Below are 22,999 nucleotides of genomic sequence, written 5' to 3'. Positions count from 1 at the left end.
TAATATCCGCTCTGTCTAAACGATACCGTTTGATCAGCTGCTCGTCATCAAAAAAACAACAACATTGTTCCGTTCCCTGAACGTTCGCGCACGTCTCTCTCGCCTCAGTGCCATCCCCTGCTGGCAACTCCTAACCACTTAAGACACCTCTGAAGGTCTCTTAAATATCGTGGAGAGTAGGAGTGATTCTTAGACTTAAGAACGTTGATAAAAAGCTTTTATTCTTAAGTTTGAGAGTAGGACTAAATTTCGCAAATTCTCAGGACTTAAGTGTAAAATGGCACTCTAAGAAGCTTGATAAGTACGGCCCCAGAGCTGATGCAACCAGCCTCTTCTACACACAGCCACAAAAGTAAAACAACAACAAAAAAACAAAAACATATACACTGTGGTGACCTCTGCTGTGTTCCACGCCATCGTCTGCTGGGAAGGGGGGAGCATGGCCAGAGACAGGAGCAGACCCAACAAAGCAACCAAGATAGCCGACTCCACCCTCCGCCGCCCACCAACTCTCGGCCAGTGTCCAGTCCGCATGGATGAGCGAGGATGTGTCTAAGGAGACCGAGGTGTCCGATACCTGCTCAGGTCCCGGCGCAGCTCTGCAGCCCTGTCTCTTCATCCGCATCTCCTCCAGTCTCTCCAAATGGACTTTGGTGTGACAGAGATCCAGCAGCTGGTCTCCATGGCCAAAAGGCTCTCGGGAGGCAGATCCAGAAGTTTACAAAAAAGCACCGCAGAAGTCACGAAAGCGCCACCGCTTGTGACACATTCCCAAAGGGTCCCGAACCAAAAGGCAAAAAAACAAAAAACACATGAAAACAAAAGGATGACAAGAGCACAGAGCTCCTGCCACCAGCAGCCACTACAGCGGCGCCATCTTGGGGGCAAAATAAATAAATAAATAGACTTAAATTAATAAATAAAGCCACATTTTGTCATAATCTTTTGCATTTTAATCACAACATTTTTGAAAAACAACACCACGCAATTGGTAATTGAGGGAATAAATATTTTTTTTCTGTTTCATATTTGTATTGGTGTTTTCTTATTCTCGCTATCATGTACATTATTATCATAACATAATCCATATTGTCTTCCAACATTTCAGTGGGTTGGTCATTTTCATGTAACTTTAGTCTCTTGCTTGCAATCACATTCTCCATTATAATCAAACAAGTTACGGTTGTTTTATGTTTGACCAATGAAACATTGTACTAGATTCTTAAAATGAATTTGAATTTTTCATGTCCCTGTAATATTTTTTCTAATGAAAGCATCAATTTCAATCTTTCTTTTAATACATAATGCACCAAATATGTTAGTTTTATTCACATTTTGTAATGACTTTTGCAACATCTAACACGTTATTACAAAATGCATCAAAGTTGATTACAGAATGTATTCAATAATATGATTGACAAATGTGCCATTATTTTACGAGTTGTAATTGTATTACATTATTCAGGGGATTTTGACATTGCACTTGGCATATATATATATATATATATATATATATATATATATATATATATATATATATATATATATATATATATATATATATATATATATATATGTATATATATATACACTACCGTTCAAAAGTTTGGGGTCACCCAAACAATTTTGTGGAATAGCCTTCATTTCTAAGAACAAGAATAGACTGTCGAGTTTCAGATGAAAGTTCTCTTTTTCTGGCCATTTTGAGCGTTTAATTGACCCCACAAATGTGATGCTCCAGAAACTCAATCTGCTCAAAGGAAGGTCAGTTTTGTAGCTTCTGTAACGAGCTAAACTGTTTTCAGATGTGTGAACATGATTGCACAAGGGTTTTCTAATCATCAATTAGCCTTCTGAGCCAATGAGCAAACACATTGTACCATTAGAACACTGGAGTGATAGTTCCTGGAAATGGGCCTCTATACACCTATGTAGATATTGCACCAAAAACCAGACATTTGCAGCTAGAATAGTCATTTACCACATTAGCAATGTATAGAGTGTATTTCTTTAAAGTTAAGACTAGTTTAAAGTTATCTTCATTGAAAAGTACAGTGCTTTTCCTTCAAAAATAAGGACATTTCAATGTGACCCCAAACTTTTGAACGGTAGTATATATATATATATATATATATATATATATATATATATATATATATATATATATATATATATATATATATATACATATATATATATATATATATATATACATATATATATATATATATATATATACATATATATATATATATATATATATATATATATATATATATATATATATATATATATATATATATATATATATATATATATATATATATTAGGGCTGCAAATCTTTGGGTGTCCCACGATTCGATTCAATATCGATTCTTGGGGTCACGATTCGATTCAAAATCGATTTTTTTTTTGCTGTGTATTGTTTTGTTGGATTGATTAATTTAAAAAAAAAAAAAAAAGGAAAAACAAATACAAAATAAATTTTAAAAAAATGAGAATCGATTCTGATTCGCACAATGTGAGAATCACGATTCGAATTTGAATCAATTTTTTCCCACACCCCTAATATATATATATATATATATATATATATATATATATATATATATATATATATATATATATATATATATATATATATATATATATATATATATATATATATATATATATGCCGAGTGCGATGATGTCGATGGGAAAATGCATTTTTAGACAATATGATTTGCCTGAGTGGCTAAGAGACACCGAGATGAACAAGCGGTATAAAATGGATTAGAAAGGACAGACTTAAAAGAATAATAATGAATTTTTTTATTTATTTGTATTTATTTTATTTTTTTTAACTTGGGACTTCCCGCATGCCAGATTTTGTACGCTGGCGGGCTGTAGTTTGGGGACCCTTGGTCTAGAGGGCTTCATATTATTAAAATGTTTACTGTACCATGACCATAACCAAAGTTACACCACTAATCATGGTATGTGTGTGTACGTGAAATGGTTTGGAATAGATGAGTTTACTGACAACCGATTATTTTAAGAGTTTTTTTGTATCTTTGTAGATTGGCACCTGGGACCCTCTGAGTGGCCTGAATATGACTGACAGCCAGAAAGGGAAAACTACCAATGTCTCGGATTCCTTATCCAACCGAACCCTCATCATTTCAACTATACTGGTCAGTATTTACTGTAATCTTACTCAAAACACTGTCATCGGAAAGGCGATGCAGTGTACCTCAACTTACGAGTACCTTGACATAGGAGTTGTCTCTCTGCTTTTTGTTGTGCTTTAAATTGCGAGCATACCTTGAGTTACGTCGGTTGAAGTAATATTCGTGACAGGGTTTTGTCGTTTGAGCAGTAAAGAGTTGTTACACGTTCATGCATTGTTTACACATGAAACAACCATACTGTAACATCCGTGTCATTGTTGTAAAATGGTAAATGGGTTGTACTTGTATAGCGCTTTTCTACCTTTTTTTAAGGAACTCAAAGCGCTTTGACACTATTTCCACATTCACCCATTCACACACACATTCACACACTGATGGCGGGAGCTGCCATGCAAGGCGCTAACCACGACCCATCAGGAGCAAGGGTGAAGTGTTTTGCTCAAGGACACAACGGACGTGACTAGGATTGTAGAAGGTGGGGATTGAACCAGGAACCCTGATACTGCTGGCACGGTCACGCTCCCAACTTCGCCTTAAATAGGATGAGAAGGCGATCGCTGCTCAACTACTTTATTGTACAAATCAGTTACTGCCCGCTGTAACCACACCAAAACAACTAAAACATGTATCTGGCTTAAATTATTGAGACAATTCATTAATTAGACATTTTACGTACGCGTTTAAGTGGCGCTCATAGATTGACATCCTGCCCTCCAGCCATCAGAACTGAAAAAAGTTAGTGTGAAGGAGAGAAACCAAATCAGGGAAACAAAGACTACGTTTACACTGCAGGCCAAAGTGGCCCAATCCGGATTTTTTGGAGATCTGATTGTTTCCATCTGACTGTTTACTAGGGGTGTGGGAAAAAAATCGATTCAAATTCGAATCGCGATTCTCACGTTGTGCGATTCAGAATCGATTCTCATTTTTTAAAAATCTATTTTTTATTTTATTTATTTATTTATTTTAAATTATTTATTTTTATTAATCGATCCAACAAAACAATACACAGCAATACCATAACAATGCAATCCAATTCCAAACCCGACCCAGCATCACTCAGAACTGCAATACACAGAGCAATTGAGAGGAGACACAAACACGACACAGAACAAACCAAAAGTAGTGAAACAAAAATGAATATTATCAACAACAGTATCAATATTAGTTACAATTTCAACATAGCAGTGATTAAAAATCCCTCATTGACATTATCATTAGACATTTATTTAAAAAAAATTAAAAAATGAACAATAGTGTCACAGTGGCTTACACTTGCATCGCATCTCATAGGCTTGACAACACACTGTGTCCAATATTTTCACAAAGGTAAAATAAGTCATATTTTTGCTTCATTTAATAGTTAAAACAAATTTACATTATTGCAATCAGTTGATAAAACATTGTCCTTTACAATTATAAAAGCTTTTTTACAAAAATCTACTACTCTGCTTGCATGTCAGCAGACTGGGGTAGATCCTGCTGAAATCCTATGTATTGAATGAATAGAGAATCCTTTTGAATCGGGAAAAAAATAGTTTTTGAATCGAGAATCGTGTTGAATTGAAAAAAAAAATCGATTTTACATCGAATCGTGACCCCAAGAATCGATATAGAATCGAATCGTGGGACACCCAAAGATTCACAGCCCTACTATTAACACTGCAAGTAAAATGTGATTTTTTTCAGACTCCGGTGTAAATGTGCACAAGCCGCAATGTGGCCCCAATGTGGCCTCAACATCCCTTGCATGAACCCTACGATAAAGTGAAAATAAAGGAAGTAGACCGGGAAGAAGTTGCTACAACTACAAAATTTAAAAAAAAGTCTCAACACCTTAAAAAATTGTTTTTTTTTACGTGAATGTAAATGAAAGTAATATAATGAATGAATGTATATAGTGTAATATATTTGGGAGGGTTTTAATCTTTTTATGGCTGTTAAGTAGAGGGGACAAGGACATCAGCGTGGATCTACGGGCACTTTATTTTTCAACTCACATGTAAGCAAATGCGCCACAGCGTCAATTCCGGTCTTTCAACAATCGCTATTTCTTTGAAATCAAAATGTATATTGATATATCACATGTAGCCAATTATTTGCAGACTATTGACAAGTGATGCACCGAAAATGTGGTCGTCTTAAATAGACTTTGCTCACCGAAACCGGATGTTGCGATGCAATATCTTGCCCAAAGCTGACGGAAAAGTCACATTCGGGTCGCATTGCGTTTAGACTAAGTCACATTTGAAAAGATCCAATTCCAATCGGATTCAGGAATACGTCCTGATGTGGCCTGAATCTGATGCCAAAAGATCAGATTTGAAGCAATGTGTCACTTGAGGGCAAAAAAAATCTGATTTGGTGTGCAGTGTAAACGGGTCCAAAGACACCATGGTCATCATCATCGGCGGTCACTCGAACGAGTATGACGATCCTCCTGGTAGGTGTGTATCCCTTTATGGAGGAAGCCTGTGCGTGACTTTGTTTAACGTGGGGAGACTGGTGCTCAGACAGTCACCACACAATCCTTGACAGAATCGGGTCAGGGTCCAGTGGCATGGAGTCCAAGACGACTGGGGACCCTTTTCTGCTGCAGCCTTCTTCCGCCATCGCAGCCGTTGTGGTAGTTCTTAAATATACCGTCTTCCGCCTGCTCCGCTGTTGAGGTCTATTAGAACTGTCCACAGTTCGGCCCGCATCCTCCAAACATTTGTGGCAGCTTAGGGGTACTTTGAAGACTGCCAGGAACTTTGAATTTGCCGACAAACCAGAGCAACGCTTTCTCCAATCAGCAGATGTCCTGTTGTCATAATTCCGAATAGGTTAGAAATCTTCACGTCCTTGACTGAAAAGCATCGCCAGGCACGCGGCACTCCTTCTCCCAACAGTCCGCCGTGTGTCCAGCAACAACTGCACCGTCCAAACAGGCAGGTTCTCCCAAACCCAGGATCTTGTCAATTTCGTTGAGAGGCCAGTTAGTTAGTTCCATTGTTTAGATTTGGAGAGCAGTGCTAAAAGAGGCAACAAGAAAGTTAAAACAAGACAAAACAAAGAAGCAAGCAGGAGAGATAAGGGATAGGAAAGGGGAGCCTCCGCCCTTGATGAGTGCCAGAGAGAAATTCGGATCGCAGCGTTCGGGGGGGCATTCTGACCAGATGCCCGAACCACCTCATCTGGCTCCTCTCGATGTGGAGGAGCAGTGGCTTTACTCTGAGCTCTTATCTCACCCTATCTCTAAGAGAGAGCCCCGCCACCCGACGGAGGGAACTCATTTCGGCTGCTCGCACCCGTTATCTTGTCCTTTCGGTCATGACCCAAAGCTCATGACCCTAGGTGAGGATAGGGATGTAGATCAACCGGTAAATTGAGAGCTTTGCCTTCCGGCTTGGTCCCTTCTTCCCCACGACGGACCGATACAGGGTCCGCATCACTGCAGACGCTGCACCGATCCCCCTGTTGATCTCACGATCCAGTCTTCCCTCAACTGTGAACAAGACCCAGAGGTACTTGAAACGGCCAAATTCAATTCTCCAACGACCAATACTGATAATAGGGAAACCTACTTCTGAGATCTACTCTGTTTTTGGATTCTCTTTGGACTATTTGTGCGTTTTTCCTGACCACAAATCTGGAGGAAGGTTATAAGAGTGTAGGGACATTTTACATTTCCTTGAATATTCGTGTTTTGCACTAAAAGGATATGAACTGAACTGTGGAATTTATATGTGGAGGGTACATACAATTGCATATCTTCCTGACACATTTCTAGCCGGGATTCGATCGCAGTCCGACGATTTGATAGGAATGTCTGGGACAATTTGCTGTTGTATATTTTCAGCGACAGAACTTGAAGGGTCTTGGACAACGCTTGCGTTAAAATTTCATATTACCTTCCTGTCATTCATTAATTGACATTTCACATGCACTTAACGCAAAATGAGGCCTCCCATGGATCACGGGCCCTATGCACAGCGCGCGATCTGCGTACAGGGAGGGGCGCCCCCGGCTGGGATCAATTATAGAAGGCTAGAACAGCTCCCGGCCACAACAGTCTTTATCCAAAGATGTCTTTATTATTTAAGCTTCCCCCTTTCCCAATGTGTTACCTAAGCTGCCCTCTGCTTTCAAAGCTCTTCTTGGGGTTGCTGCCTTGCACTGTCAAATGCAAATTGTCTCACTCAAAAAAAAGCACAAAAAAAACCTGAGTTTGAAGAGAGCTGGTTCAGGCGGTGGGAATTGATTTCATGGTCTATGCTTCAGCTTTTTTCCAATTAATTAATCAGCCATATTGTGTTATCGTTGCAAGGTGCGAAGTCGGAATATTGAAACAGAACACCGGTGATTCTAAGGCTGTGAATTAAATAGACTTCGACTTCGACTTCCTTTTATCGTCATTCAAATATGAACTTTACAGTACAGAGAAGAACAACATTTTGTTGCATTAGTTTACGGATGTATGTTATATTGTCTTTATATTCCAGCGAGTTAATCCGTTTTTGGGGGGAATTGAGAGGATTATTATGATGCGTTCACGAGTCTTATGGCCTGAGGGAAGAAGCTGTTACAGAACCTGGAGGTTCTGCTACAGAGGCTGCAGAACGTCTTTCTAGAGTCCAGCAGTGAAAATGTTCTTTAGTCAGTGACATAGCTCACACAAACACCGCTTTTTCCATATTTACAAAATATAATGATCGCACTATCAGGAGTACTTTGATTACATTTAAATTTCATTTAAAAATATTTAAATACAGTGGTGCCTCATACGCTGTCTCGTAACATTGCACGGAACAAAGTAGCCCATTTGCGCGCGTATCATTCAGTGGAATGGAGTGCCACAAAAAATCTCACGCATTGGTCACTCAAAAAATAACCCACCATGGGACATTGCATTTGATAGCACTATGATAAAGAAGGTGAGAAACACATTTGAACTCAAGAAATAAGGGGGTTCTTACCCCATTTTCCGTTCACCGCCGTCGTCAAATTTGTTTTGTGTTCATATTTTCTGGAAGAGGTTAATTGGATTTGCAATATTTCTTTGGGAAAACATTGATTCAGTGTTCGTACGACACGGTCTTTGTCTGATCTTTTGGAACGGAGACAATACGGAGGCACAACTGTATTACAATTTTGCTCATTTGTTTTGATTTTGAACTGTCCCTATATTTTCTGCTATACTTGCAAAATATAGGAATATTGTCAGGGGCCCCAAGAAGAATTTAATTTTGACTTTGTGTAAAATTATTTTAATACTAATTAACACAACTTTGAATTTATTTTGATGCAGGTTTTGGACTAAAACTAATTAATGGGAAGGATTTTTATTTGATTTTTATTTTTTTACTGAGAATAAAACAAATTAGCACTTAAGTTAGCCATTATCAAAGAGGGTTCAACCCAGTATGTATGCCCTACAATACCAGTGCATTAACTCCGATGCGCACCACAAGGGACAGTGACAAAGTCGAGGGACATTTGCTATTATATTCTTATCAGTGGCAGAGCAGGAAGTGGCAAGGGATGCGTTTGTGGTAAAATTTTAAATGAAGTGCACTGTCCTTCAATAATTGACATTTTCATGCAAAATGGACCACAGGGCCCTAAGCCTTGGAAAATTGTTAATAAAACGTGTTAAAAACTCCCACTTCTAATCTATTGAAATACTAAACATCAAATATAATTAGACTTTTTTAACTAAGACGGGTAACACAAAATTGCACTAACTAAATCCGTTTATCATCTTATTTGCAAAGCAGGCGTAAAAATGAGAATATCAAGTCAATTGGGGGATGTCATTACTTATCATGGGCCTTCTTCCCTTGTGAGCATGCTGTGTCGTGATTGGATTGCTGTTATTAACAACTCTCTGTGGAAGTAATTGCCATATCACGATCGAGTCATGGGGAGATGTTAGATGGCTGTGAACAGCGTGGAAAGGAGGGAGGGTTGACAATAATTGGGTTTGTTGCATTTGATTGATGTGCACTTTCATGCAGCTTCTCATCATTTTCTCAGGGATTACGTACTATAAAACACAATGTAATTACTGTTAAGATCTTGGCCTGTCAACGTTTTATCTACTTTGGAAATCACTACTGTAATGTGATGAAAGTGAAGTTCCTTTCGGCTAATGAAGATTACATAGTGTGTAATGTCTTTGGGGAGCAGAGACCACGCAGGTCTGCATTTACACAAAAACCCGCAAGTGAACCCATGAACTGATTCAGAACAAAACGGTGATAAATATTGACGTAGTTATTATATAATGCATTTTATTACATTATAAATTGAGATGATGAGGCACCTATTGTGCAGTACTGTCAACCACAGATTCAGTGTTAGTCATGTGGCCTTTGTATGCTTTTGTTCTAACAGGTTCTCACTCTAGCAGGGGTCGGCAACCCGCGGCTCCGGAGCCGCATGCGGCTCCTTGACCACTCTGATGCGGCTCAGCTACATACTTGCCAACCCCCCCGATTTTCCCAGGAGATTTATGGATCTCAGTGTCCCTCATAGATTACTCCCAGGGAAAAAATAATCCTATTTACACTCTAATTACTAAATAAAGGGCGTGCCCTAAGTGCACTGCAGTAATTGTCCTCAATAGCATTTACATACAGCGTGCCAGTCCAGCCACATGTTGCATGTTGTTATTACTTGCACACACAGGAGACAGCAAAGCATACTTACTCATCAGCCACACACCTTACACTGACGGTAGCCGTATCAAACAACTTTAACATTGTTACGTTACAAATATGCGCCACACTGTGAACCCACACCAAAAAAGAATGAAAAACACATTTCTGGAGAACATCCCACCGTAACACAACATAAACACAACACAACCATTACCCAGAATCCCATGCAGCCCTAACTCTTCCGGTCTACATTATACACCCCCGCTACCACCAAATCCCCCCACACATCAACCCCCCACCCCCTCTCCTTGCGTTGGTTGAGCGGAAGAGTTAGGGCTGCATGGGATTCTGGGTATTGGTACCGTCAGTGTAAGATGTGTGGCTGCTCAGTTAGTACGCCTTGCTGTCACTTACGTGAGCAAGCTGAAATTGCATTCTACGTGTGGTCGAGCAGGTACACTGTTAGGGCAGACTGTAGAGGGCGCCAAATGCAGTGTCATCACGCTCTGATATTCGGGAGTCTCCCGGGAAAAATGAGAGGGTCCCCACTGAAGTGAATTCAAATCAGTCTGTGCTGGCCCCCCAAAAAACCACACCATTTGAACATGCTTTTAAATTTAAAAAAAATAAAAAATTAATATCACGAATGTTGTTTCAAAAGACAACAGTAGCTTTATTAGATGCCGTAATTTCTGGACTATAAATTGCAACTTTTTCCCTACGCTGTGAACCCCGCGGATTACACAAAATTAATTATTATCAAAAGAAATTCCCGAACAGGTCAGGGTGGACCAATTAGATTAATGTTCACATTAAATCAAATGCACTCACCCAATTATTCAGTCGGCCATTTAGCGCATTATGGACTCACCCTCACCATGGTAACGCCACAACAAAATGCCGCCGAAGCAGCTTTCCAGTTGAAGGCGACTCTACCTGCTACACACAAAGGAAATCCACTGTAACCAATGGGTTTCAAAAGGTTGGACTGCTGCGTGTTGAAGAAGACACGTCCATCACAAGTTCAGAGGGGAATTTTACTCAAGACAAAAGTGAACGGACGTTGCAGGAAGAGGAGAAAGGAGGAAGAGGACAAAGACAACGCTACGCTCAATGACTTTTCCAGCAGGCTCCTGTGTGCTGTGTGATAGAACACAAGTTTCTGTGTAAATATTTTCTGTTTCAATGCGAACACCTGTGGCTTTTGACGTGTGCGGACGATATATGTACAAAATAAAATTAGTCCAGACATTACCTTTCCCTTGGAGATTGGACTTCCACGATATCTCCAGCGAAGTGACCTGTCAGCAGCTTCTCCATATTTTCATAGATAAATGTCCTTTGTCTGGAAATTACTTTAACGCCGTTGGCTGGTGTTATCGGCCGATTCTGATTAAGTTGAATATTGTTGCCATATTATACGTATTCTGTTACAAACACACCTCAATCACTTCATAAATATATTTCTTTAATACAATGACTAGCATCCACTTCTTCTCAGCACTGTCCTACACACTTACTTTATCTTGACCATTGCTTGGAAAAACAACATTTGTCTTTTTAACTATTCATCCAGTAGCAACTATAAGCTGATGCTAGTAAGTGACAACGGATGTTTTGTGCGGAACTAGCTGCGGGGAGGTTTGTAACCCAATTGTTGGCTTCCAACTTAAATCCTAACAAGTAGCTGAGAGACAGCTCAAATCCCCAAAATGTTTATTATATTTATGCATGAGAACATTTTGTTGTAAACTGTGAGGTGTGTGTGTTAAAATCATGGTTGTTTTTACAAATGATTGATGACAGATGTGAACAAGACCATGTATTGTCTGTGTGTTATGATGTAAAGGAGGGGTGGTTGTATTGTATAATAAGTATGTGTCAATGAAAGGGTATTTTATGGCTTTTCTTCATTTGATTACATGCTATTGTATAATTGTATTGTTTTAATTTTGATGTTTGTCTCTTTAATTTAGGTAGCCAGGAACTGCAGATGGAAATGAGCTATTTAGCTTTAATCTGGTGCAAAACATATCTGTCTTTGAACTAAATGTTTCTGTGCATTGTCCTTTCAAATAAAGACTAAACTAAACTAAAAACTGTAAACTGCGACACCCGTAAGCCCGTACCACTGTACTTGTAATTTTCATCACTGGTAATGTGAACAAGGCGGATGTGTAGAATTCCATTTTTTGTCATCATATTTCTTCTCCTTTTAATGGTGAGGAATGTGCTGTCATACTGCTCTTTACCCCAACCCTATTTCACATTACAAGACGGCAACCATTTCCGAGCACACGTAGTAGGCTCACGTTTTTTACCCCCTGATCCATGTCTGTTTTGGGGTTTTTGCTCCACTACGTATCATTGTATTACACACCCTCTCCAATAGCTGTGAGTCGGCACAAGAGGCTAACCATGCACAGACTTATCCTGTTTCCAATATTGCACCTTTTTCACAGGAGGAGCCATATGTGATGTTCAAGAAGTCCGATAAGCCCCTGTATGGAAATGACCGCTTTGAGGGCTACTGCATAGACCTGTTGAGAGAGCTCGCCAACATCTTGGGCTTTATCTATGAAATCCGTTTGGTGGAAGATGGGAAATATGGCGCCCAGGAAGATAACTCTGGCCAGTGGAATGGTATGGTGAAGGAATTAATGGACCATGTAAGTCCCCAATTTTTTCTACAGATATTTTTGTACACCATAACTAATGTCATGCATTGTTAAATTTGTTGTTGGTTATAAGACTTGGACAAGTGTTTAGAAGAGATTCTGTTAATTGTGACTCGGGTTGCAAAAGTGGGATTTTGAAAAAGCACATGCAGACATTCTCTAACCATTGATACATGACTTGAGATACAAGAAGGTAACAGTGTAAACATTGAAATTCATTGCCCAACCAATAGTCTACAACAGGGGTGCCCACACTTTTTCTGCAGGCGAGCTACTTTTCGATTGACCAAGTCGAAGGGATCTACCTCATTCATATATATAATTTATATTTATTTATGAAAGAGACATTTTTGTTAACAAGTTAAATGTGTTTAATGATAATACAAGCATGTTAAACACATATATATATATATATTCCTTTCTTTCGTGAAGACAAGAATATAAGTTGATGTATTACCTGATTCTGATGACTTGCATTGATTGGAATCAGATAGTAGTGCTGATAACGTCCACATTTTTGAATGAAGAGACAAAAAAGTCATCCTTTCTGTCCAATACGACATGAAAGTGGTTGGTTTTTGGCATCGTATTTGTCCAGCTTCCATACTCGTTTGTATACACTTTACAAGAAATACATTGGCGGCAAACTTCGAAGCTTGCCAGCTTGTACACGCCAGCTTTCTGAGAATCCTATTTTGTTAGCGTAGGCAGGATGAAGCAGCGCTTTTATTTTGAAGACAGAAACTGTACAGTCGGTCTTTAGAGTTTTGACCGCAGGTACGGCGCGAGAGTCTGTTGAAATAAAAAGTGTTTCTCGCCCTCCTGTCGGACATTGTTTCTTAATAATGATCAGGCAGCAGCCAGCGTCATCTCACAAGACACTCGGGTGCCGTGAATGTCAATCAAGTGACGAAAGTGACGTCTTGGGGAAGATTGATGATCGCTAATTTTTAGGTCTATTTTTTTAATGCCTCGCTGGCGATCGACTGACACACCCTCCACGATCGACCGGTAGCTCGCGATCGACGTGATGGGCACCCCTGGTCTACAATGTTGAAACAACATGCCTTTTGACGACATTTATTCAATGTCAGGTTTTGACGATTCGACCATTAACGCATTCCAACAACATGTATCCAACATTAGACAGTTGTCTCAGTTTACAAATGCAACAATTTTGCAACGTTGTTTCGAAGTCAGTTTTAAAGGGCATGCATGTATAATTAACATTGTATCAATATCTTGTGCCTGCTGGGACTGTGGTATTTAATGCGGCCTACATTGGACACGGAAAACCCCCCAAAGCATAATCATAGTCGTCTGCCCCAGAATTTATTATATGAACAGCCTTGTAACTTTTTGTGATAAGTCAGACCACAAAGCAGACATTGAGCACTGGTAGTCTTTTAGATGCATTAGAATAGGCAAGTCAATAACTAAACTTAGCAACAAGTTAAAAACTCAAAGGTTAACAGTCTAAAAACGGAAATCAAAACAAGTACAACAAACAGCACTGTGACAATGAAAGGGAAACACAAAAAAGCTATCTAATCGGATTCAGGTGTGTCCTGTTTCTCCACCTGCACCTGGCAGACACAAGATTCAGAGTGAACCATGTAGTGCTTGTCATTGGAAAAAAAGATTGTGTATCTTTGTAACAATAAAAAATGTCCTCTGTGGAAATGCTAAACATATTTGCCATAGGTATACAACTAAAATAATGTAAGAGTGCCAGGTAAACTGACATTAGTATGATTTTATTATTAACAATTTAGAAATTAATATTAACTCAAAGGCAGTAATAGGCATCAGTGGGGTTCTGTTAAGTTTAAGAATAAGTGACTGTAAGACAGGAAACTCAAGACAGCCATGACTTTATGTTCTTTACAAGTGTATGTCAACTTTTGACCATGACTGTATATATTGTCTTTAGCTTGAAAGACCAACTAGTAGATTGTAGATATTAGTTGACCTGCTCTGTAATTCATCACAAATATTCTTAGATGCTTTGAAACAGAATGGGAATTTAAGACTGGTGATGCGAATGCCGTGATGCGAGGAGAGCATAGATGCTGTCATGAGTTGTTTCCCCTGTAGGTCCTATTAAAATGTACTGTACACAATCTGTTCACAGTGCCGGTAATTGCTCCCAACAAAGTCCCAGTTTAGATAAACTACATAGCCAGAAAAATAGCTGCCACTGCAAAGCCTCAAGTCAATATATGTCCCATTAGAAGCAACAACCATGAATTGTCAAGCACTTTTTAACTCAGACGTTTGCCCCCTCGCTCTTGATCAATGCACTGTATGATAGCTGTGTACACTCCATTCATTCTATTTACAATTCTTAAACGCAAATCAAAAAACAAAATGAGGGCCGTTTTTCGATTTTTATTATATATGGCAGATTTTAAAACAAACAAAAAAAGGGTTGATTTTCATTAAAATATTGCCATAAATGTGGATTTTGTGCTGTTTTCCCTTTATAGATTTTTATTTTTCCAGATACACACAGAAATCGAATATACGTTCATCCAAAATGCAAAAATGCGTGGTTATCTGTGTGATGACAAATTGAACCGGAAGCAGTATTTTAGCTTTTCCTTTGCGTTTGGCATGTTTTTAGCATTACGGTAACATCTTTTTTCAGCAGGAGTCCTATTGTTGTTTTTAAAAAGTGTCATTAAATAGAAATAATGAAAATAGAAAAAATGGCCCGAATTTTTATTTATTTATTTGCATTTAAAAATTTGAAATAGAATGAACGGAAGGTGCAGGGACCGTGTGTTTATTATTTTATTGTTTTGTTTTGTTTAATACAATCTAGAGCCAAGTCCTGTGAAGTAAACCTGGGCTGAGAGTCAATTAATCAATTAAAATGAACTCAATAAGTAAACCTGGGCTGAGAGTCAATTAATCAATTAAAATGAACTCAATAACTTTGCCAGCATCGGTAAATTGGCATGATTTTTTGGTCTGCCGTTTTCAAACTAGGTGCAAGAGGGTTCACTCTGTGCATAGCTCTCAGCACCTAAATGTGTTTATTGGATAACAAAATAAAATAAACCCACTGGACCTTCTTGCCATCCACAATTTTTGTCTTGGTGGGCATACGATGCACAGAAAGAGAGCTTTGCGAGTCGCGACTCTCTCGTAAGAAACACCGCAAAGTAACAAAAAATTAGGAAGACAAAATAGGATTGCAAAGCCAAGTGCTCCTGTGTGGTAATATTTTGGCTTCAAATCAAATGAGACAGATGAGTCCATCAACACGGAGGAAACAGCCAGTATGCCAAACGCGTTGGAATGTGATGGCAACAAAAAGATAACAAAACAAACCACAGTGCAGTTTTGTTATTAAAGATGTTCAACTTTTGCTAACCGATATTGAGAGTATTTTCATTGTTTATTTACATATTTAGGACAATTAAAAATTCTTGACCTTCCAATTACAATGATAAAACATACTAATGAGAAACACAAGTTTATTGCATTTTTAAAGAGTTACTTGCATTATTTTATTATTTCTATGATATACTACGATTACATTATGACTTAGTTTGGTCTCAAAATAATGCTAACAAAATATTGTTTACCGACGATCATTTTGGGGACAATAAATTGTCCAGCAAACATTGTCATGGCCCAGGCCTACTGTGAAGTAATCATTTCTATGCTGAGGGCTCAATTCAAACTGAAACTTAAAGGCTCACAGACGACTGAAGGTTGTGCTTTGACAAGGGGAGGATACAGCATGGTGAAAGTTGAAAAGTTGAAAAAGGAAAAAAAAATGCAAAAAACAAAGGCCTGACACCACTGATACTTGATACTGAAATATATGTATATAAGAAGGTAGAATATTTCAGAATGTAAATGTGATTTTTATTTCTCTTGTCAGATGTTGGGTCAAGAACACATTTTCTTTATCTTAGGCCCCTTCTACACTAAGCCGGCTAAGGTTATCCAGGGTAAATCCTACCTCACCTTATCCGTGTCCACACACACAATGGTCGTCCGCCGGCGCAACGCGACCTAGTACGCATGCGCAAAAAAAAATGCACGTGTCATAGTTACCTCCGACCTGGAAGTGTATTCTTACCCTGTGTTTCAATGTAGACTATTGCCACATTTCTTTTAACAGTAAACCTTTCTTGCCTCACCATCAGCAGCTGTTAGACTATTGTAGTGAATCACACCTGAGCCATCATACATGAATCATATCTTTAATGGACGTGTGAAAGTAAACAATGTGATAAAGAACATTTTACAACAATCAATCTAGGGATCTAGATATCTGGTCAGGACACTGTGCTTGGAGGCTGAAATTGGCGGTCGTGCTTGACGGCCGCAACCACTTCATGGCTTCACAATAGTTATGTAGTACAAAACTAAACGTTGAGCAATAGCTCGACATACATGGCGGACAATAACTAGTAATAGTCTGCTTTGCCAGTCCAAATGTATTCGCTGTTTTTTGTAGTCTGTCGTTGTCTCCCTTTGGACAAATGGACAAACATATCCCACCAGGCTGTCGTTCTTCCGTCGATGTTGCCGTCTGAGAAGTGTTGTATCCTAAATAGCTGCAATCGCGCGTTTGCTTCTCTTAAGGTATTGATGTGTGATTTTCACACGGGCATGTCTGGATGACTCGCCTCCATATTTCCAGTGGTTAGCGCCGGGTAACGAAACCGCTTTATTATGAAGCTGGCTGTGGCGCGTTCTTTCTGACATCACTTCCTGTGTGGGAGTGGTCTTTCTGGCGTCACTTCCTCTCCGAACTCAGTTTGTAAACGATCAATGAGTCCATACAAAGCAAAGGGCCGGAGATTCAAGAAATAGACGACGCACTTACCCGTGTAAAAAAATTGTCAGGGGAAGGGGGACCTTAAACGCTGATTTAGTGTGGCTGAAACGAGTGAGGGCTAAATAAATATTTGGGTAACACTTTAGTATGGGGAAAATAATCTAAGTTACAAAGACTTAATTTAGAGTTATTTAGGCACTAGGAGAACATATAAGGGTTAGGGTTACTAATAAGCAATAATTCTGAGGTTATTGAGGGATTACTCTTAGTTAATGGCTTACTGGTTGTATAATAAGGCCATGCAGAATAAGGCATTAATAAGTACTTAATAATGACTAATGAAGAGCCAATATGTTACTCATTTGCATGTTAATAAGCAACTAATTAATGGGAAATATGTTCCCCATACTAAAGTGTTACCATTATTTGTTCAAGGGGGACGGCGTGGCGAAGTTGGTAGAGTGGCCGTGCCAGCAATCGGAGTGTTGCTGGTTACTGGGGTTCAATCCCCACCCTCTACCATCCTAGTCACGTCCGTTGTGTCCTTGGGCAAGACACTTCACCCTTGCTCCTGATGGCTGCTGGTTAGCGCCTTGCATGGCAGCTCCCGCCATCAGTGTGTGAATGTGTGTGTGAATGGATGAATGTGGAAATACTGTCAACGCGCTTTGAGTACCTTGAAGGTAGAAAAGCGCTATACAAGTATAACCCATGTATCATTTATTTATTCATCATTTATTTATCCGGCTTAGTGTAGACATAGCCCTAAAGTACATGTGGTAGACATTTCCCTGCCCACAGTGTTGCCAAGTATAGTGTCCCTTACTTTTAGTTAATGGACAAAGACAACGGCAGAAGTCTGGTGAAGGCTAGCCAATAAATTCAAGTGTGCAATGAGCCGATCGGAGCTGACTTGGCGTGAGAGATGGTTTACACTTTGGACATTTAACATGTTCTTCCAGTGATATAATATAGTCTCAGTCTGATGATAGTGTGCAAGTCAAATGGGACTGCTCACAGTACTCCCTGTAATATGATAGTGGATATTTGGATTTCCAGACCTTTTATGGGGGGTTAAAAAATAAACAAATTAATGAAATACATTTTGCTAAAATTACACAAAATGAAAGCTTTACATTTCACCCAAAGTGGCTTGGTAAAGAATAAGCCGTGTGTATAGATCCTGTTTTCTTAATTTGATTGCCTCTAAACACTTCCTGTACCCTTAACTTACGGCCTATCCTTCTTCCTTTTTATGTTTGTTATTGACAGAGAGCTGATCTGGCAGTGGCCCCCCTAGCCATCACATACGTGCGCGAGAAGGTTATTGACTTCTCCAAGCCCTTCATGACGTTGGGTATAAGTATACTCTACCGCAAGCCGAATGGGACCAACCCGGGGGTCTTCTCCTTCCTCAACCCCCTCTCGCCTGATATCTGGATGTATATTCTGCTGGCTTACTTGGGTGTCAGTTGTGTGCTGTTTGTCATAGCCAGGTAACATGTCGCCACCCGCAATCACACACAAGTTCGAGTCTTGCTCCGGTGTCGTCACTTCGGTCTTTGCCAGTATGACTAACAATAGGCTGATTACAGTGATTACAGGAGCTGTGTCCCGAGCATGCTGAATTGGTGAATCCTCCACGCACTTACTAATCGATTGCCATGCAAAATGTCCTGAACGCCACATCATTGCCGTGTAACGTGTTTAACGCAGACGAACAACCGAGGATCACGACCACATTTACTTTGCATGAGTAATCCCTTTCAAGAACATCATCTTCCACAGAGCAAAGGCTGCAAGGTTACCCCTGGCCTGTTTCCACTCTGGTACTAGGAAGAGGGCAAACCCCGAGAGACACTGGCAGACAGAGAATCTCAGACCTTAGGCTGAGACGTGACAGGTGTACAAGATGTTTTAGGGTTGTGGGGATGTGTCTGAGAGAGTGATGATACATATGTGCACTCCTTGTATGCTGCCCCTCTCTTCACGTTCCCCTAGTCTCTTAAAATGCAATGACAGTAGGACATTCAAACCGGGCCAGACTTAGGCGAGATTTGCTGCAAAAAGTTTACTGCAACTTTTAAGACTTTGTGGGTTAATTCTATTGCACAATGTAGCATCTAGTATCTAGGGATGGGTACCTTTTTACATTTGAATCTATTACGGTACCAATACCGGTGCTCAACAGTTCTAATTTTCAGTACTTCTGTGTGTGTTAATGTGTTAAAAAAGGTTGTTTAATAATAAAATCTCATTGAGCTGATAATCCTTACTGTGCTGGCCGGTTTTCATACATTCTTATTTGCAATTATTATATTGTAGAGTTTGCATGCAGTTGCAATTCCAAAACGTTAGATGGCGGTAGTGAATAAGACTATGCAAAGCTGTGTAAACAGAAAACATGGCCAACTCCGTTTTAAAATCAATCAATCAATCAAAGTGTATTTATATAGCCCTTAATCACAAGTGTCTCAAAGGGCTGCACAAGTCAGATCCCACATCAGGGCAAGAAAAAACTTAACCCAATGGGATACAATAAGGGGGACCGCAGATGTGGGGACCCCCATCCCCTGGGCGACCGGTGCAATGGACGTCGAGTGGATCTAGTTAATAGTGTGAGAGTCCAGTTCATAGTGGGGCTAGCATGAGATCATCTTGAGTGGAGACAAGTCAGAGACGTCCCCAACTGATGTACAGATGAGTGGCCCACCCCGGGGCCCAACTTTGAACAGCTAGCGCCTGATAACCTCTCCACGCAGGATAGGGGGTCAGAGCAGAAAAGAGACGGCACATCAACTGGTCTAAAAGGGGGGTCTATTTAAAGGCTAGCGTATACAAATGAGTTTTAAGATAGGACTTAAATGCTCGGAAGCCAACTTGATGCCCTGTCGTCACGTGAGGGTCTTTTGACCATTCATTTAGGAGATTGTCTGGCCATACTCTGATTGGTCACAAGCCCCTCTTGGTCACAAGGCACCGATTTGGCTTCCAACTATGAAACCTACTGATGACGCAACATCAGGAGCAACCGGGGGTTCAGTATCTTGCCAAAGGATAAATCGACATGGTCACAGGGGGAACTGAGGATGGAACCCCCAACCGTCAGGTTGGTACACAACGACTTTACCACCCGAGTCATGCTGCCAACAACGACTGCTATGGGACAAATGATGATCTAGAACAGGGGTGTCAAATGTACGGCCCACGGGCCTGACAGGTCTTATCCGGCCGGCGGGATGAGTTTGCTAAGTATAAAAATGAGCCGACATTTTTGAATGAAAGAAACTGCTGTTCTAAATGTGTCCACTGGATGTCGCAATAGCAATTATTTTTTATCGTTGTAGATGATGCTACATATGTTAGTGCACCAGTCGAGGAAAATGAGCAAACTACATAAATAACATCCTGTAATTTGATTTTGATATTATTTTTTATCTTAATATATTGAAAATTAACACCAACGACTTGACTGATGAACATTATCACATAATTTATACAGAAAGCATAAATAACGACAAATAAAGGTAGAATACTATTCACCGCAACATATAACTGTAAAAAAAACAACAACATTATGATTTGTACATTTTCAGAATGTGTTTGTTCTATTTTTAAACAAAGAAAACAATCTGAAGTTGTCTTTATTTTTAAGTTATCGTGCCGGGATTTTACCAGTCCGGCCCAGTAGATTTTTCTCCATGTGGCCCCCGATCTAAAATGAGTTTGACACCCCTGACATGTAGCCTATTATTTGCGCACTATTCATAAGCTATGCACCGAACATTTGGTCGTCTTAAATAGACTTTGATAGAAACCGGATGTTGTGATGCAATATCCACTTCCACTGGCGCACACGAGTGCAAAGCTTTGGAAAAAGCCACATTCAGGTCGCATTGTGTTTAGACTGAAGTCACATTCGAGAAGATCAGATTCCAATCCGATTTGGACTACCTCCTGATGTGGTCAGAATCTGATTGATTGATTGATTGAAACTTTTATTAGTAGATTGCACAGTACAGTACATATTCCGTACAATTGTCACTAAATGGTAATACCCGAATACGTTTTTCAACTTGTTTAAGTCGGGGTCCACGTTAATCAATTCATGGTACATGATGCCAAAAGATCAGATTTGAAGCGCTTTGGAGCGTTCAGACTGGCGAAAAAAAAAAATCAGATCTGTGTCTTACAAGTGCAAAAAAAAAATCTGATTGGGTGTGCAGTGTAAATGGGTGCTATTTTGCTCATTTAAAGGAAGCAATTTTCTGCGCACCAGCTCAAGTTTGCACGTTTTAGTACATGCAAACCTTTAGTACTGTAGATCAGGTTGGAAATGTTTCCGACAATAAAAAGAAAGAGCGGTAAACAGCAAGGGTGTTAAAAGGCTATTAGTTAATTAACTTGTCTCCGCTCGTCTCTTCCTTCTCTCCTCCATTCACATCTCTGTTGGGAAATCAGAGAAGGAGCCGAGGTTAATCAATCAATCAATCTTGCTTACTACTTGTCTGTGTTGATGGGCAGTTTGCCTTTTGTGTGTCCATTCACATGCAGCCTCTGTTCATTTGCACTGGCGTAATATTGTCGCATATTGTTGTCGTTGCTTTTAAAGGGTATATTTTGAACCACGGTGAGGAAAAAGAACGAGTTGATGTTAACTCTAAAACCTGCAGGAGACAGTGGCTCTCTTCCAGCCGTGACCCCTGCAGTTTTACGGTTAACACGAGTGTTTTTTTCCCCGATGTTACTGGCGTTATGATTGCACATAATAATTAACAGGCAGCAACTGTCATCTAAGTTGGCTCAGAATATGCACCTATTGTATTTTGCACCACACTAAGTAAGTGTTTGGGTAAGTGTTGAAATCCCACTCTGCCATCACTTTACCATCTTTTCTTTGAAACACAAATGCATGTTGGGTTCAGTTCCATGTCTTAGTTACAGTGCAGCACAGGTCAGTCTCTTATGTCTTTTATGAAAGAAGAAGTCAAATATACTATATAGTGGTACCTATGGTTGTACGGTATACCAGTATTAGTATAGTACCGCGAAACTAATGAATCATATTCGGTACTATACCACCTCTGAAAAGTACCGGTCTGCCGCGCCCGCGTGGTGTCATTGCTGCTTTACGAGCATGTTCGGCAGCGCACAATCACTGAGTACTTGCAAACAGACACAGTGTGTAGACAGAAAAGGGAGAACGGACGCATTTTGGCTTAAAAACTAAAGATAAAGGTGAGGTTAAGTTCCAACCACTTATGATGTGGTTGGAACTGTACTGAATAGTTCAAATTAGACTTTTTAGAGGGACAAGCGGTAGAAAATGGATGGATGGATGGTACTTTTTATGTACTTTTAATCAATCAATCAACGTTTACTTATATAGCCCTTAATCACAAATGTCTCAAAGGGCTGCACAAGCCACAACGATCTCATGTTGTAAGACCATTAACATTAGTTTCTGAAAAGAAATGGGGAAATATGAACTGGGATTGCTAAATAGTGTTATGCATTATGAAACCATCTGCTGACATAGTTTATTGTAAAAAAAAATTTAATCATAGGATTAAAACAGGCAACAATAGTATTTTGTGTGGTATTTAGATACAGCATATAGAATAGGAGTGATGTAAAATGATTGATCTGAATAGTGATTCTTATTTAAACCGATTCTAAATCGATTCGTAATTTCAAAAA

At 39.6% G+C, this 22,999-nt stretch overlaps 1 protein-coding gene across 3 annotated transcripts in view; it reads left to right on the top strand.

Moving 5' to 3' along the window:
• LOC133660343 (glutamate receptor ionotropic, kainate 2) overlaps positions 1-22,999 on the top strand; it is a 472,659-nt gene that overhangs the window by 356,819 nt on the left and 92,841 nt on the right. For 2 of the 3 annotated variants that reach the window (XM_062063755.1, XM_062063754.1), the window contains exons 10-12: positions 3,063-3,176; positions 12,280-12,486; positions 18,572-18,795. In XM_062063755.1, coding sequence (XP_061919739.1) covers positions 3,063-3,176; positions 12,280-12,486; positions 18,572-18,795 — 545 coding nt within the window. Of the gene's footprint in view, positions 1-3,062; positions 3,177-12,279; positions 12,487-18,571; positions 18,796-18,894; positions 19,471-22,999 lie in introns of those variants that run through there. The other variant, XM_062063756.1, reaches the window with a different exon arrangement.

The sequence above is a fragment of the Entelurus aequoreus genome, linkage group LG11, assembly GCF_033978785.1.
Source record: "Entelurus aequoreus isolate RoL-2023_Sb linkage group LG11, RoL_Eaeq_v1.1, whole genome shotgun sequence".
Classification (NCBI taxonomy): domain Eukaryota; kingdom Metazoa; phylum Chordata; class Actinopteri; order Syngnathiformes; family Syngnathidae; genus Entelurus; species Entelurus aequoreus.
The sequence above is the reverse complement of the archived record's forward strand: the minus strand, read 5'-3'. Positions and strand labels throughout refer to the sequence as shown.